The sequence below is a fragment of the Microchirus variegatus genome (assembly GCF_963457635.1).
Source record: "Microchirus variegatus genome assembly, chromosome: 8".
In the NCBI taxonomy this organism is placed as follows: domain Eukaryota; kingdom Metazoa; phylum Chordata; class Actinopteri; order Pleuronectiformes; family Soleidae; genus Microchirus; species Microchirus variegatus.
In genome coordinates this window covers 4504253-4521288 of record NC_139809.1, presented here as the reverse complement: position 1 = coordinate 4521288, position 17036 = coordinate 4504253, and the positions used below count along the sequence as shown (strand labels likewise).

Sequence of the window (17036 nt, the reverse complement as noted above, 5' to 3'; positions counted from 1 at the left end):
CACATCGACAACTCACCCAAGAGGTCACAAAAGAACACAGAACAACATCTAAAGAGTTGCAGGCCTCACTTGCCTCAGTTTAGGTCAGTGTCCAAAGCCAAAACCATTGCTGACCAAAAAAGAACACAAAGGCTTGTCTCACATTTGCCAAAAACATCTTGATGAAACATTTTCTGTGGACTGAAGACACAGTTGGTGAACTTTTTGGAATGCATGTGTCCTGCCCTAACACAGAATTTCATAAAACCAGAATCATACCAACAGTCGAACATGTTGGTGGTGGTGTGATGGTCTGGGGCTATATTGCTACCCCTGTACCGGCATGGACCACTCGCTTTACTTGATGGAACCGTGAATTCTACTCTCTACAAGAAAAGAACAAGAATGTAAGTTAATGAGCTCAACCTTAAGTGCACTTGTGTGATGTAGTAGGACAATGATCCGAAAACACAACAGCAAGTCCACCTCTGAATGGCTTATAAATAAATAAATAAAGGTTTTGGAGTGGCCTATTCAAACTTAAATTTGATTGAGATGATTAAACGGGCCATTCATGCTCAAAAAACCCTTCAATGTGACTGAATTAAAACACATCTGCAAAGATGAGTGGGCCAAGATTCCTCCACAGCGATGTGGAAGACTCATTGCCATTTATCACAAACACTTGATCGTGATTGTTGCCCCCAAACCAGTTGTTAGTCTATTTTCACATAGGGCCAGGTAGATCTGGAATGTTTTTTTGTTTTTTTTCTCTCTTTTTTTTTGATACAAATGAAATCATCATTTAAAAACTAATTTTTGTATTAAGTTGTGTTATCTTTGTCTAATATTAAGATGTGTTTGATGATCTCAAACTTTTAAGTGTGAGAAATATGCCAAAAAGGTATGCGTATAATACTTTTTCAAACTTAGATTGTGGTGGCATCTATGTACCGTATGTTCAGTGTTGCACGGTTAAGTTTGCCTGGGTGGTCCGCTGAATGTGGTTTCTCTTTATTTACGGTGCGGGCTGAAAGGCTATCGAGTTTCATGTGTGGCTGAGGTTGGATCACCGAGAGATTACTGCTGGGCTGGGAACCACCAGTGCAGAGAGTACACAGAGGCCTACCTGTGCCCCTGGCCACACTTTGACCAGCCCCCAGGGCCTTCCTGCATCTGGCAGGCCCCAGAGACCAGCTCGCACTCAGACGAGCATTACTGTGTAGTGTAGCTAGAGCCAGGATCAGAGTGTGCGGCGCAGCATCAGTGCAACAGAATGTCTAACATTTTGGCTTTTACCTGCAGCACTGAACTGAATTGCATAACAGAACTGCTGAATGGAATGCTTCACTTGTTTCTAAAAGAGCAGGACCTTGTTTAAGTTTGTAGATGTTTCCTGAAGTTCATGTCCTTTGCCATAGCTCACCTTCGATGGTCCTTTTGTGCAGGTTGCAGAGACAAAACAGAGCACTTAGGGAACACAGTGATAAATATTAGCACAACAGTGGTATGAAAGCATTCTCTTTAGAATAGTCATTAACAGTCGGGCTGTTGGTGCCATGCTAGAGCCTTGGACATTGTAACAACAGAGTTGTTTTTAGAGCTCTTAATTTTTTTTAAGGCTTTCAGCTAAGTAAACCTGTGCAGCTGCGTCTTACCAATAACAATAGCACTTATTGCAGCGCTCCCTGCAGTACAATTAAAATTCCGTCAGAGTCTTCAATCTGCCTCCCAGCCATGCCTGCTGTTTCTTGGCCCTCCTGGGCCACGTCAGTTCCTCTGCTGCAATGCATAATTCACGAGCCACCAAACGGCACCGAGGACTCACCTGGAGACTCACGGGCCCAGCAATGCAGAACTGCACCGGGGTAGATGTACTACATCAGTCTGGGAGAGACATTTGTAGGGGGGCGAGGTGCATGCTAGGCAACATGGAACCTCAAGTCAGCCAGAGCTGCTCTGATCTCAGAGGGTCACTCTTGTAATGTAGCTTCTCTATTGGGATCTTTCCGCTCACTCAGTAAAAGCATGTATCCTTTTATTTCCTCCTGACCTCTCTCCTTTTGTCTTCTGAAAGACAACTGTGGTGTCCTCTAAAACTAATTTGGCTGTATATATCGTCTATTTGCAGATAATTCCGTAGTGATGCATTGGAGTAACCTGTGGAGTCTCACAGTGGTTGCTTTTAGTTAAAACCAATTAGAAATGACCAGAAATAACAGCGCCTGGAGACAGAGAAGTCATTTTTCTCTTGAGAACTCCCAAGAGAGTTGGCCTCTCCATGGATTAAGTGCTTTAGTATATTAGGGGGCAGCTGATTAGAATCATTGTGCTTTTTTAATCATTACATTTTTCGCATGTATAGTTTATAGCGGTGTAATAACTATTACGGCTAAGTGTGTCACCAGAAAAAGGGAGGATTGTTTAAAGTGACTTTGTGTATGAAACTTGGCCTTCACAGACACTGCCAAAGTTAGAACAGCACAGCGAGCATCCATCAGCCTTGTATTATTATTTATTTTCTTCTGAAGTGCATCGGACTGACTGCTCCACACTTTACTAAGAGACATGTTTCTTGCTGAAGCACAGTGTAAACTAGTCACCCGTTGAATATTAGCATCTTTTCTTCAAGATTGATTTTACATTATGTTAAAGTTATTATATATACAGTAAAACAACACCTGACAAAGTTGACACATTGAATCATTTGAGTGTGTAATTTTTACCATGGTAACCAGCATACAGATCAAAAGAAGGTGCGGGTTGGGGTGGAAGTGGCTCGTTTAGTGATATATCTGTCAGATTTATACTGATATCTGTCACATTTCTCATCCAAACACAGCTAAAGTAGACACTGCACATATTGGTGCCCTTAGTAGATTTCCTGTTTTCTTTGAAGCCTATCAAGTGTGCAGTTGGACAGTTATGCGTTTAACAGACTTGAATTCATCGATAGATACAGCTCCTTGAATTGTGTTTCGCAGACATTTGAAGCGTTGTTATGGCAAAGAAGAGAAACACGTAGAATTGTTTCTACTTGGCTCTACAGGAATTTAGAGGCAATTTGTCAGTCGGGGCAGCGGTAGTCAAAAAAAGATGAACTACTGAATACGGCAACATCTGTCATTCTTGACGATGACTATACGGTTAAGCCACCATCATTAACCAGCCACCTCAGGAGTAGCCCAGAATTACCAGTCGCATACAACTGCTGTCATTAGGGCAGAACAATAACCAAACGCATTATTGTCTTCTTCTATCTGGGAGGCCTTTTTCACTGCCGAGTGTGAACTTGCATCATTCCCAAGTACCTCAGGTATTGACCCATAATTCCAGTAGGTGTCTAGCATGTCCCTCACTGGGCCCTGTCTGACTCTTCCACGGAGCAGGGTCTGTTGCACTGGCTGTGTCCTTGTGTGCGGCGGGCGTGCAGCAGCGGCATGTGGAGCAGGGCGGCAGGAAGTGAACCTCCCTGTCTCCCCAGACTGAACAGTGAATGAGGATAAGTGAGGAGCGCCAGTCAATGAATCAAGCAGCAGGAAGGGAGCAGCCAGGGGGGGAGTGTGACGTCCCCACGGGAGAGGCCTTGCATTAGGAACTTCCTCGTCTGTGTGTTTCTGGCACAGGTTAAATGGATCGCTCCCATTAGTGCGCTGAGAGGACAGCTCCATTATATGAAGGAGACTGTAACTTTGAATGTCATGGTGCAACAACCCCAGAGCACGCGTCGTCTCCCAGGGAGGCAGGGTGACAATAACCATCCATGATAATCATTCCCTGTCAGGCTTTAAGGAACCTGAAATTATGACGTACAGCCTGCCGCGTGCCTCAGACTTCATTACAGCGCTGTCACTTTGAGTCGCCTGCGATGCCACGCGGCTCCGCAGCCGGCTGTAGCACCGTGGCTGCCAAACCCCAGACTCGCTCTCCTCCCGTCTAAGTGGCATGTTTACAGGATGTGTGCCCCCCTGCAGATAGATGTGGTGCAGGTTAACCTCCAGTCTCCTGCACATCTCTTCCTCATCTCTTCCTCTATAGCATAAGCAAAAGTCTCGTGAGAGCATGTGCTCAATTGTTTACACATGAGAGGTGAAAATCTTGACTGATCAAAGGCCGCATGGTGACAACCGTCCCTCCTTCCACCACATCAGAAACCAGCTGTTCCTACTTTCACTTATATTAAATAAATTAATCCTTTGTATGTTTGTTTGTTTTTTTCAATAAAAGGTGGTCCTTGAGCTTTATGTATGTTTGTAGCGGCCTGTCTGTCAGCCAAGGAGCCAACTTCCAGATTGACCTGTGAACCTGCCGTCCAGTGAAGATATGAGCTGGCAGGCAATCGCCAATGTCAGTGTCCAGAGTGAACTCACTCATTCATTGGTTTTATGGCTCAATTTCTGTGCCACCTCCAATCTCCAGGCTCTGAATGACACTTAGAGGAGGAAGTGGGCTGACTAACCACCCCGTCTGCTTCCTCTCTCTCCTGCATAGCAACAGACTGAACGAGCCTTTCCTTCACAAAACAAACTACTTGTTTCCACGCTTTCGAACGTGTTGATGAAGATAATAGTTTTTCAACAGCAGCTTGTTGGTTCTTCTTTATTACAAACACACTGACGCAGCAACTGCGAGTTCAAGCCGTTTCGGTGTTCCCTAATTATTTGCAATATCTTGCACAATGCTTTTTTTTTAGTTTTTGTTTGTTTTTATCCTGTTCTTTCTATCTGATTTGACCTGTTGTGTAAACCCCTGCTTAATTGACCACTGTTCAAAAAGGGGTTAGGGTTGTTTCCCAGGATCCACTTGATATTACGCAACTCATCTTGACTGAGGATTGACACGACTGCATATGAGAATAGAACAACTAGAATAGAAATGTGGACAAAGAGAAGAGGAGGGATTCTGATAGAAGATTTAAACAATTAAAGTGTCAAAACACATTGTTATGAGGTTCTAAAGGCACTCAAAAGGCCCTGAGGATTTACACACTTTGTAGTGAGAAACGTCTGAAGTCCAGTAAACAAAACAGAGTCTGTTTAGATAGAACTTTCCCCAGAGTATAACCCTCGTCAAGTATGAACCGTTTAGATTTGATGTGTTCAATGCAGTGGGGGGGAAAAAAGATGTATCATAATTGATAAAAAAAAAAAACAACTACCATTTGGAGGCGAATGTCTTTATTATGGTGAATCGATCGTGAAATGTACTGTGATCGTTCATCACTGAGGATTTAATTAAGAGTTTGGATCGGAGTTTTAGAAATATTGGCTTTTGAATTTGCCAGATGAATTATCACTTCCGGACTTCGTCAGCGACGGAGCGACTGCGTGACAGATGTTTTGGCAAAAGCCGTACATGCAGACTCATAACAACTCGTGCTCCTTCCTCCACATCCTCTGTCGTTACATTCTGGTTTTAAGTTTAAGATCTGAGGTTAAACGATGTTTAACATTTCAGAGATAAGACACCTGTATCGGGCAAATGAAATACATTTAAATGGAACAGTATCTACAGTATTGTCTCTCTACAATAATACTTAGGGTCGTTTAAAGGTTGCTTTTAGTTACACTTTTAGTTTCAAACACTGTAAGTGCACCTTGATTTTTCCAGCACTTTGACATTGCTGCTATTTCACCTTGTGTGAGTTAATATTGTTTATTTTCTCACTGAGTAAAGTCATAGAACAGAAGCCGTTGGCCCTCAGCACTGGAACAATATTAGAGCTCCATCACAAACTGCTGGCCTCTGGGTGACTGTTTTACTCGCCCTGTGCTCAGTGGAGTTAATATCAGTTATGTGTTTCTCCGTGTATGTCTTTTGGAGACTGAAGGGCTTATTTGTTTTCCCCCCTCATTGCTCTTTGACTTGATTCCCCTCAAACGTGTCTGAAACATTGTTATCTTTTTTTTCACAAAGAATTATCGAATCACGTCGAGCTCGCCAATCCCTAGAGTTTCAAATGCGCACGCTGTAGAAAAATTAGCCATTGCTTCCGCATGACAAGTGGGATCTATTAGTGTTCTCTGGTCCCGCAAAGCACGAGGATCCAGCAGACCGCTGGGAACCACGTCTGGCTTGTGCGCCTGTGTCTGCATCAGACTCCTGGGGCATCGCACCAATGCTGCAGACGCAGGAGAAGCAGCCAGAGCAGGAGATGAAGTGGCTCATTTGATGAGTTGATGCCCAGAAGGGCAACGTTGAGCAGTGGCAGCATCAGCCAGGTCTGACTAACGCTGGTCAAATTGGCCACCGCTCTGCAGCTACTCACGTTTTTAGATTTAGATTTGTTATATCCGCACGCTCACCGCTCACTGATAGTGAGTTTTACTTATGCATTTACCCGTCCTTATTTCACAGTCATAGTGAATACACAAATTGAGCACAGGGGCAGTGGGCAGCACACACATATGCCCTCGAAAATTTCATCTAACCAAATGGACAACCCTGCACTTACAAGAGCACTGCCATACTTTTCTGTGCTCATATCACCATTACTTGTTTTGTTTTGTGTATTTTTTCCACAGTTTGGTATAAAATAATAGTATTTACATGCCCTTTGATAACCACTCAAAGATATACTGTAGTTTTGACACTCACACCCATTTACATGCACTTTTTATACAGCGCATACACACGGTACAGTTTCCACATCAGTCACACCCATTTACACACTGGTACAGACACCACGGAGCATCCTGCAGTAGCACTTTTAATTTTTTGCTCACGTTGCTTAAATACACGTCTGACTGGGCCCACGGGTGTGTTGGTGTTAATACGAGGTGCGCTCAGGTGCATTGTTGCTGCCGTGTTATTTGGTGGCAGTGGGAAAAGTGATTGCAAGAAAAAGAAAAACCTGGGGTGAATGCAGAATTTTGCTTCTTTTTTTAAGGGCACATTAACAAGGCTTTATATTATAGGTGCACAGTGCTGGTTGGGCTGCAGATCTTTTTTTAAATTAAACACCTGACCATCTTAGTCCAATATGTGTTATCGGGATTTTCATCTCCTGGTTTTATCGTCACTTCCATTTGTCTGAAGGCATTTATTTCCCCCCCTCCTAAAACTGAACTGCCCTCTGTTGTATTATCAAATAATACTTTCTCAATGTCTCCATGACGCTACCTGTTTAGAGTAAGCCCTTAATGAACATACAAAGAGGTCAAAAGTGCCTTTATTCTGCTCTGGGTCAGGCTTAGTCGTGTGCTCGGGCAGCTCAGAGAATTAGCATTCCAAATGCTGTTTGCCTGAGTATAAATTTTCATACATTGCCTGCAGAGAGTTTCAAACACCTTGTCATGGATGTTGATGTAGCATGGCTGTGGGTCAGACACCAGTCTACACACATAATTATCCTGGGCTTGCCCCTTTAGTGACCTTGGAAAGTGACAGTCTGTTGGACCACAGGGTCTCCTTCTTCATCGCGTATCATCACTAACAGTCAGCCATTAGCAGTGCTGCATGTAAATTATGTTTTTTTGTTTTTTGCTGAATATATTATGGCTGCTTTTTTTTTCTAAAGAATGGTATGTTTTCTCTTTGCAGGTATCTCGGTGACGAAGAAGACACACACCTGTGAGTACATACCTTTTTTTAATGTATTATAATATTCCACTTCTTATTTCTGTTTCCCTGATGTGTTAAAGCTTTAAAGGTCCCATATTATACCCTATTTCTCCAAGTTAAACTAGTTCCCTGGTGTCCTAATGAACATGTCTGTGACATGCTTTGGTCAAAATACCATAAGATTGAAGCGCCACAGCAGTTCAATCACCCTGCACAAACACCCATGTTCAGAACGCTCTGTTTAGTCGTATATCTTTTTAGGTCCACCCCAAAAAAAACTCCATGAGACAGCAATTCCAGTATTTTAGCATCTTGTGACATCACAAGGAGTGCGGAAGTCAACATCACGTGTTTTATCTCCTGTACTTAGACTGAGGAGGACCACAAAAACATGAGTGAGTCATCTTTTTTCACACTTTGGCGACTGATAGGACCTCCAGAGTCCCAAATATAAGGATTTAAATGAAGTTGATTTTGCATAATATGGCACCTTTAAAAAAGCAGGAAATAAGCCATTTATTTCCCAAAAAAATTGTATCCTTTCCTCTACTTCATATACAGTAATACATAGATGAAATACTGTTGTGTTACTTTTTCTGTCGTTGCACAACACATCGTTGTCGTAACATTGTTATAAATCAGGATTGTCGTTTTGATCCGTCACATCCGCTTTCACTTTATTCATATTTCTTTATCTCCATCCTGAAGAGACTCCTAATAACCACGGAGAGGAAATTAACATGCAATGCAGTCTTATGACTGCTCGATAACCACGCACAGTTGAAGCAGATCGTGTTTTTTGTTTTTTGTTTTTTGTTTTGCAAGACAGTGCAACTGAACAACACGGATGTGGTGTTGGATGGTGGTTTGTAACCTCTTAGGCTGCATTAGCAACCAGAGTTAGTGATCTTCGAGTACAAAACAGTTGAAAGATGCCGAGCGTCTCCGTGCACTACAACTTTAATCGATACCATCTCTACCCATTTGTTCTTCACTCTGTTTTGCTCGTGACGAATTGATGAACAGTCAAACCTGTAGAGATCAATGATTTCTCAGGGATCTCGACTGTATTTTGACACTCGTAAAGTGTAATTGAAAAGGCAAGTAAAATCACTTTTGGGTTAGTGTACTGCGGCATGTGTGTGTGTTCGTGTTCATACCCCGCTGTGTGAATGGAAGAAACTAGCCCTGAAGGCTATCCTTTTTTGCTCTGATCACTCTGATGAAACTTGTGGAGAGGGAAGGCCAGAGGGCTTTTCTATGAGAGAGCGATCGGCGCGGAGTGTTTCAGATTGTGAGAGGCTGCATGTTGCCCTGTTTAACACCCCGGCTCATTCTTACATCAGACGGCAGGGCAAAGGATAAGATCGTCTACACCAGACAGCTCTACCTTACTCAAACAGCCTCGTCAAAACAGCAGCATGATTGTGTGTTAAGCTATTTGCTTGTCTGGAGGGCGTAAAGTATTTTTTGATGTGTGTGTGTGTGTGTGTGTTAGAGAGAGAGAGAGAGAGAGAGAGAGAGGGGGGGGGGTTGTGTTTGTGTCAGGATGTCTTCAAGGTAAAACAGAAATGCTTTGACCCACAAACCCCTCACCCTGCTAACTTAATTAGTGTGGTGCTAAGCACCTCTACACCGGAAGAAATCAAAGAGCATGATTTAGGAGCGTTGGGTTCAAAGCCCTGGGCAGAAACCGGACTACGCCGTCTCATTTCAGTGAAAAAATATTTAAATCATCTCCGCGTGAGGAAATCAAAGTAAAGCTCCTAACAAGTAGTCGAAAAGGCTGTGCCCCACAGACAGGAACTGACTGCAGAATCTCGTCAGAGCTGTGTGCGCAAGTATAGCGCGAGGGCTAGTTAATGGTCACTGAGGATGTGGAGGGAGGGTCTTTTTTTTGCCTGGTGATTATATGACTGCTGGAGTAATAATGAGGGAGAGACCATGCGCCGCTTCAAATGGATACAGTCACGCTGGAGATACATTCCTGTTTCTCGGAGAGTGAAAGCATCCGCGTCCCCGCTGCACCGGTCCAGTCCACGCTGTGTGTGTGTGTGTGTGTGTGTGTGTCTGTGTGTGTGTGTTTAGGGAGGTCTTTCTAGTACAACCTAGACCACAGGGATGAGCTGTGTGTCTGACTAACCCCCCACTCTGCCTGAGTGATCAAACTGCTCAAAGCTCCCCGCCATGCCAGTCCCCTCATCAATATAAATTACAGGGGCAGCTGTTCACTGGCACTCTCCTCCTCTCCTCTCCTCTCCTCTCGTCTCGTCTCCTCCTTTCTCCTCTCCTCCTTTCTCCTCTCCTCCTCTCCTCGTCTCCCCTTTGTTGACAGCCCTCTTCCATCCACTCAACGAGACTAATAATCGTAGCGCCATCAGGTATCGCAGATGAAAACAAATACTTTTCTTTTTTTTTCATTGTGCCAATGACTTTGAACACCTCTTCCCGTTCGGGGGCATAATGTTGATTTACAAGAGCAACACCCTCCCCTCTCTCTCTCTCTCGCTTAGTCCCCCTTCGTTCTTTCATTCTCCAAAAGGGGCAGCCCCCTAAACCACCCCCCCACCCCCCCCCCCCACCGGCACTTTCTTTTCACGCAAGAGGAAGTTGCCTGTGGTTTAATGTAAGTTGTATGATGGACTTTCCGTGGCAAACTCTGCGTCAAAAAGACAGTGACAGAAAAAAATATTTTTTGTTGTTTCCTGTTTGTGCTGTCATTTTTTTTTCAGACCTCTGCCGCGGTCTGCGTCGTCCGTGAGATGAATTTCTGTTTGGACCTGTTGAGAGAGAGAGAGAGAGAGAGACAGAGAGATAGTGTGGAGTGGAGGATCAGATGCAGAAGCTGATTACACTGAGATTAGATGTCTCACCTCTAATCTGCCGTCAGCGTTCTGGGACTCCGTCGTCTCACAGCTCAAACAGTAGAAACGCGAGCTAACGCACACAAACACACACGTGCAGTGGTGTATTCAGGATGCTCTACGCAGAGCAGAGCAGAGATCAGAGATCTCCTGATTACCGCCAGCTAATCCTCTTTCTCGTAACTGACTGTACACAATACGATTCAAAGAAAGGGCTTGCGTATTGTGGTTTTTTTTTTTTTTACAGTCAAATTAAAAACACTTTACATTACATATGCACAATTAACAAAAAATATAATACAGAAACTATGTTTTCCAGTTTTCTCACTGCAAAACATTTTCTCAAGCAGTTGTTATTATATTTGATTTCACTGTATCCGTTGTTATCCTGTCAGTCCTCATCGTTGATGTGTAATTATTGTACGCTGTATGTAGTGTGTGTGTGTGTGTGTGTGTGTGAGAGTGAGAATGGCCAGAGGGAGGCAGCAGTATAGATGGAGAAAGGAAGAAAGGAGACAGACGGAGCTTCCTCTCATCACTCTTACAGATACGCTTTAGAGAGTCCCAGTTTTTTCCACGCTGAACTATTTATCTCCATTGTGCTGACAGACTCCTTACACTGATTGAGAAACATGGCCTTGCTCCTGCATCTTCATTTGTTTGCTTGCAAGCGCGCGCACTCTCGCAGTCTCTCATCGGCGCGGATCGGCGCTCGCCGAGCAATATCACGTGCGGCCAATCTGTTTTTCAAAGAGAGCGACGTGTTTCGGATTCTTCCGCGCAAGAAACGCAACGTGGAATCATTGCCGTCTTTGAGACTCGCTCAGTTCTAATTATGCACAGTTATAAAAGCCAGATGTTGAAGATTTCATGCCTTTGTGCATTCCCCCCCCCCCCCAACAAAAAAAAGATCCCCTCATAAAAGTCAGCTGGTGTGTGTTTAGACAGATAGGCTAACATTGTTAATCCAAACAATCCTCGCCGTGTTCACATGTGACGATTAAAACCTTTAACCCTCGGAAAAAAGCATCTGCTTTACCTCATAATGTCGTGGCAGATCCCGATCGGAGTCGAACAACGCTAATGCATTCGAGTTGGGCTATTTTGCAGTTAATCAAACATGAGATTTATGGTCCTTAATGGTGCTGTACATTGCCAATTTAGGAGAATAATATGTCCCAGTTGCTGTCTAATTTAGCTTGGCAACAGGCGCACTCCTGTGGAATCGCTCGGGGCAGCGCGAGTCGTCTCTACATGGCCCGGTGTTCCGCACTCGGTGGCTGTTTGAAGGTATTTCATCACATTGTTGCCTTGATTCAGCTCTTAAGGGATTTGTTAGTTGCACTCATGTGGGAAGTGCATCCAGTACATTGTTAAGCTTGGGCTGATAATGAAGATCAGCCAGCCAGAGTCCCCAGAGCTACGCACACACACACACACACACACACACACACACAGAGAGAGAGCTCGTCTGGTGAGACGCACACATAGTGGAGCAGGACGAACACACACACACACACAGCAATACACACAGAGGCGCAGAGGACGCAAATCAGCACAAAGCCTACAACAACTGAGCTGTGAGAGTCAAAGAAAAAAAAACAAAACAATGCAGCAGCACATTCAGTACATTAGATTATTATCCCCCCGAAAAAAATAGCACACTTTGTTGTTCTTTCCAAACTCTAATCCACATTTTGTAAACTTTGTTATGTTTAAACTGTAGTTAAGAAATATTGCAATCGTTTTAATGTTTATAGCCTTTTTGTTCGACTTGATATTGACAATACAAAGGTACAAAAAAAAAACACAGCTGCTCTTTCTGAGGAAAGTTATTTGATTCTCAGCAGGGTGCTCCAACTGGTTGTTTCCTCTTTTCCTGGCGCAATATTGAACACTTTAATTGACATGATCTTTTCCCTCCACTCTGCTGTAGGTTATATTTCATTTTTACTCTATTTGTTTGTTGCACGGAAAGAGTGTTTTTCTTTTCGGACATTTGGGTTTTTATCTATAAAAGATGGGTAGTTTTTTTGTTTTTTTTCTTTTTTTCCTGAAATAGGTCAGCGTAATCACAATGGTGAAGGATGGACAGTGTCTGTAAAAGGGAAATCAATAGAGCTATCTATTTGTTGTAAACCAGGCCAGCGTGATTTTTCTCCATTTTTGCTCTCCTGCCATACTTTTCCCTCTCCAACACAATATGGCAGGTCCTCATTTTTCTGTAAAAGCATTATGTCTGCCATTTTGTAAAATTGCAAATGGCCTTTGAAAGTGCACTTTCTTTGCATAAGTTTCTTGTGGGTTAGGACAGTCCTTTTTATCGCCTCCTAGGGGCCCACTGTGTTTTATAAGAAGGGGAATAGTGAGGGGGGGGGCTGTCGTTTTTGTGAAACGGGGGGGGGGGGGCGGGGGCTCGGTTTTTGTTGCCGCTTAATCTGGTTCTTCTCTTGGTGCCGTCTCTTTCAAAGAATTTGAGCCAGAGCAGAGAGGCCTCGTCAGCTTTTTCCCGAAACCCTTTCTCTTTTGTGTCTCTGAAAGGCTCTGTCTTGAAGTGTTGTCAGACCGGAAAACAAGAATAAGTGACATGTGACAAGGACACAATGCTCGGATGGGCCCGGCCAAGCATGTGGGAGCGATTTTTTTTTTTCTTTTCTGCCGGCTGTCTCCGCTAGCCTCAGGTGAGAGGGGCCAGGGAGTGCGCGGGGGCTGTGCCGCGACGGTAGCGTCTGCCAGACGAAGCAGTTGGCACGGCTGGGAGGGCACGGGCCCGCCTCACAATCGCTGCGGCACACAATTGGCCAGCCTTTGCACGAGCGCGGGCTATCCGTCACTCATCAGGTTTCCCGATGCCTCATCTCTCCCGCTCTCTCTCTCTCTCTCTCTCTGTCTCTCTCATGTTGTACACACTCTCTGTGAAGGGCAAGAGTGTCACCACATAATGAAAGGTTTGATTCATGGAGGGAGCGACAAAGGCAGAGGTCACAGAACTAGATATGATCCTGACTGATGCCTTCAAACGACGAGTATAATTAAATGTTTTTGTTTAATAGCCAAGCTCCTTTAGTTGTGGCCGTACACAGACTGGCCTCAGTTTATCGTCCTCACTGGCGTCGATCTGATATTGACGATCTTCACGTCTCACTTTCAGACAAAATACTAAAATATGCTAAACTCGGTGGTTGGAAAAGTTTGTCAGAAACATTCCGTTGTGATTTTTTTTTTTTTTTTTCAGGATCTAAAATCTGTGATGCAATATCATGCATGAATAAAAGCAGGCAAAATTAACATGTATAATTGAAATAGCTGAATTATTCAGATGAACGTTATTGAATAAACCATGCAACGACTAAGATGTCGCCAGTAATATTGTTTTTGAACGTCTGGTTTGAGCGCTGGTTTAAGATCAGTTGTAGTCAACCACCAGTTCTTGATAGAGAATATATGCATATATGTCGGGACAAAAGGGAACCAAACTAACAGCGAGCGTATGAAGCATGAAATGTTTATCGAAACTGAATTTTAGATACGATTAAATCAGGATTTTTTTTTCCGGGGAAAAAAAACATTCCGTGCAAATTCTCGAGTTGAATAAAGTTACATCTACAGAGGAGGAGGCAGAAGTGCTCACAAAAGCTTTCAGTGATATTATACATTGACATTTGTGCTGATCGCATTGTGCACATTTTGTTGAATCTGCTTTATTAGAGAAAAGCTGTTTTTTTCCCCGTTGCTATTAATTTGTGTTTCTGTGGGTGTGCGGCGCCGAGAACAGAGAGATGCAGTTAACCCATTGTGAAGTCGACCGTCATCATTAAGATTCTTACAGATAACAGGCGTGCATATTTGTACTGCTCAGCATTATAGGATCCCAGACATCAAAGGCAGGGTTTTATTCTACTGTGTCTGCGGCACGGTGAAGGGAAAAAGAAGAAGAAGAAGAAGAAGAAGAAGAAGAAAGAAAAAAACAGGAAACGAGTTATGGAGTCAGTGAAATAAGGCAGAGACTGCGAGATGAAAGGAGAGCACGTATACGTACCTGTGTGTGAATCAGGTGACACACACTGCTATTTAATGTGTTTGCTGCCACTGAGGTTTGCCTTCTGCGTAGTTAGCTCCTCGCTAAATTGGCGTCCGCTCTGATTAAGTGGCACGCTCCTTAATAACACCGTGGCTGACTATAGTTCACTTTAAAGATCAAGTTCATTTCTCACCGTGGTCATTAAAGTGCAGGTCTGTGTAATTCAAGTCAATTTACTTTCGTTTTTTTTTCCTACTGTCTCTTTTTCCCCCCCCACTCTTTCACCCGTAACAACAATGTCACTTTGATTTGTCTCCTTTTTAATGTATTTAATAAATAAAGTAAAGATTAGGGTGAATTCCAATTCCTTGCTTAACCCTCAATCTTAACCCTCAATCTTAACCCTCAATCTCAAAAATGCGCGCTCCCTCTAGTGCAAGTGCTGTCCCGATTCTCGGAAAAATTAAGTTGAGGGGCGAGTTTAAGGGCTGCATCGCCCTCAATATTGAGATTTTCCGAGACCACCCTTGGGAGCAAGGGCTACCCAGAATGCATTTCTCATAACAAAGATGGCGCAGAAAGCAGCGAAACGAGTGCGCTACAAATGAAGTATTTTCTTTGTTAATAGAGATATAAAAATGATGAAAACCATTGTATTATCTTAGTTTAGGCCCATATTATGGATTACTGACGTCATCGTTGCGTAACATTTATTTTTATTTTACGATATTTTGTCAATAGCCGGCCGGTGCGGACATCGTTTACCCTTCAATAAGTCCGTGGTGTGTGGTAACTGTCAGCTGAATATGTCCGTGGTTGCGGTATTTGTATGAGTATCATCTTATAACTAACTGACAACCTAATAACTTGACTGACAAACGGATCGTCACGTAAAATGTGTTCTTCTTCTTCTATTTTGGAGTTGACAGGGTTAGGTGGACGCAGCTTTCGCGTTATTCTGCCCCCCGCAGTCTGAAGACGTATCTGCATTTAAGGGGTGTCCCATTTCTAAGTGACAAAATAACCCTCAACACTTGGTTTTGAAGGCCAGTTAAGATTAAGGGTTGAGCTTGAGGGTAAAGATAGGAATTGGAATTGGGCCTTACTCTCACTGATATTTTAGCTTTTTTTTTTTTTTTTTGCAAATCTTGTAATACCATTCCCAGCTCTAATAAACACATGCTGTATAAACGTGTCTTAATTCAGATTATTTCGACATTCAGCGTGGTGCCATTATTATGCTTTTGCCATTACATCACCATGAGCTGTTTCTACAGTGAGAGTGTTAAATCTGTAAGAGAGAGAGAGAAATATGCTGTTCTCGAGTATTGTACTGGATTACAGAATCAAGGTCGACTCACAAGACACAGAGCAGCATTATCCCTTAATCCTGTGTTTTGGTTTCAAATAGCCTTTTTTCACACCTAATCTGCACGCGCAAAAATGACAAACACACAAATTCTCAGGTAGGTATTTAAATGTGCACTACCTGCGACGTCGAGGTCAAAAGCTTACGTGAACTCTGTGTCTCGTGAAAGAACAGACATGTCGTGCGTCCGCCCATGCTGCAGCTGTGTCGCGGAAGACATGGGATACTTGTCGTGAGAATTCCCTCAGGCGCTTTCGTTCAGATAAAGTGAGATTTGAGAACTTCTCATTCAAAAATTTGGGTTAGAGAAGATATTACTTACAGGGAGCATTCAGTCAACAGATACGGTGACTACATGTCACAATACCGAGGCAGTTTTTTTTTCCTCTTGACCAGGCTGCTCTAATGTCCATCAGGAAGAGCTGGAGGAAACTTAAAGGTGTTGTGAAAGACTAAAAGTGGGCCAGCCCGCCGCTGCCTCCTGTTGACCTACCTTGTTCAGAGGGTCCAGGTACAGACTGATGACAGGACTCCTCCTCAGCGGACCACATTACTAATGTGTGAGGGTGCAAGAGGAGTACACCCTGTGATGAATCACTCCCCTGCACCCATGGCATCCTCATAAGTCAAGAGTAAAAGTGTTGAGAGTGTGTACGCTCGGTGAAAGCGCTCCTTCGTCCTGTTCACCACAGAGTCCAGGGCCCGGTGGTGAAGACTGTAAGGGGCTAAGGCTAAGTGATGCACGTTGCACATAGCCTGAAGATCTCCCTCAATCTTGAGGAAAACATTAGTCCCTCTTGTGGGTCGCTTGTTTTTCTAAATCTCTGGAAACTCGTAGGGAAAGTTACTTTCCTGCTTTTCTTTTTTTTTTTAATAAATGAGAGTAATCAATGTTGATCTGAACTGCCTCACTGGACCATCTGCATTACCTGAAGTCACAGAGAGAACATTAAATATATGTTAGTTTAAGCTAAAAACCGTTTTCTTCTCAGGGTTTGTGTGCACCAATTACTCGCTGCACAGGGCCCGGCCTCATTATTCATTTTTGGTGTTTCAGGAGAGGGAGAATAATTGTTCAGCCTAAATTCAGAGAAAAGTAATACAATTTTTTTTGTTTTTGTTGAAAAACAACTTTATTGAAGCAACTCAGGGACATCAAGGGTTTGCTTCTCTGTTTTCTTCTCGCCTTAAGCCAGAAGGTTAACTATTTTAGTTTACACACCGACCCTCCCCCAGAGCT

General features: G+C 43.5%; 1 protein-coding gene across 2 annotated transcripts in view; it reads left to right on the top strand.

Moving 5' to 3' along the window:
• Positions 1-17036, top strand: part of roraa (RAR-related orphan receptor A, paralog a) — a gene marked incomplete at both ends in the record, with an annotated part of 176537 nt that overhangs the window by 116208 nt on the left and 43293 nt on the right. For both annotated transcript variants that reach the window (XM_083894109.1, XM_083894108.1), the window contains one exon: positions 7522-7551. In XM_083894109.1, the coding sequence (XP_083750235.1) occupies positions 7522-7551 (30 nt within the window). The remainder of the gene's footprint in view (positions 1-7521; positions 7552-17036) is intronic.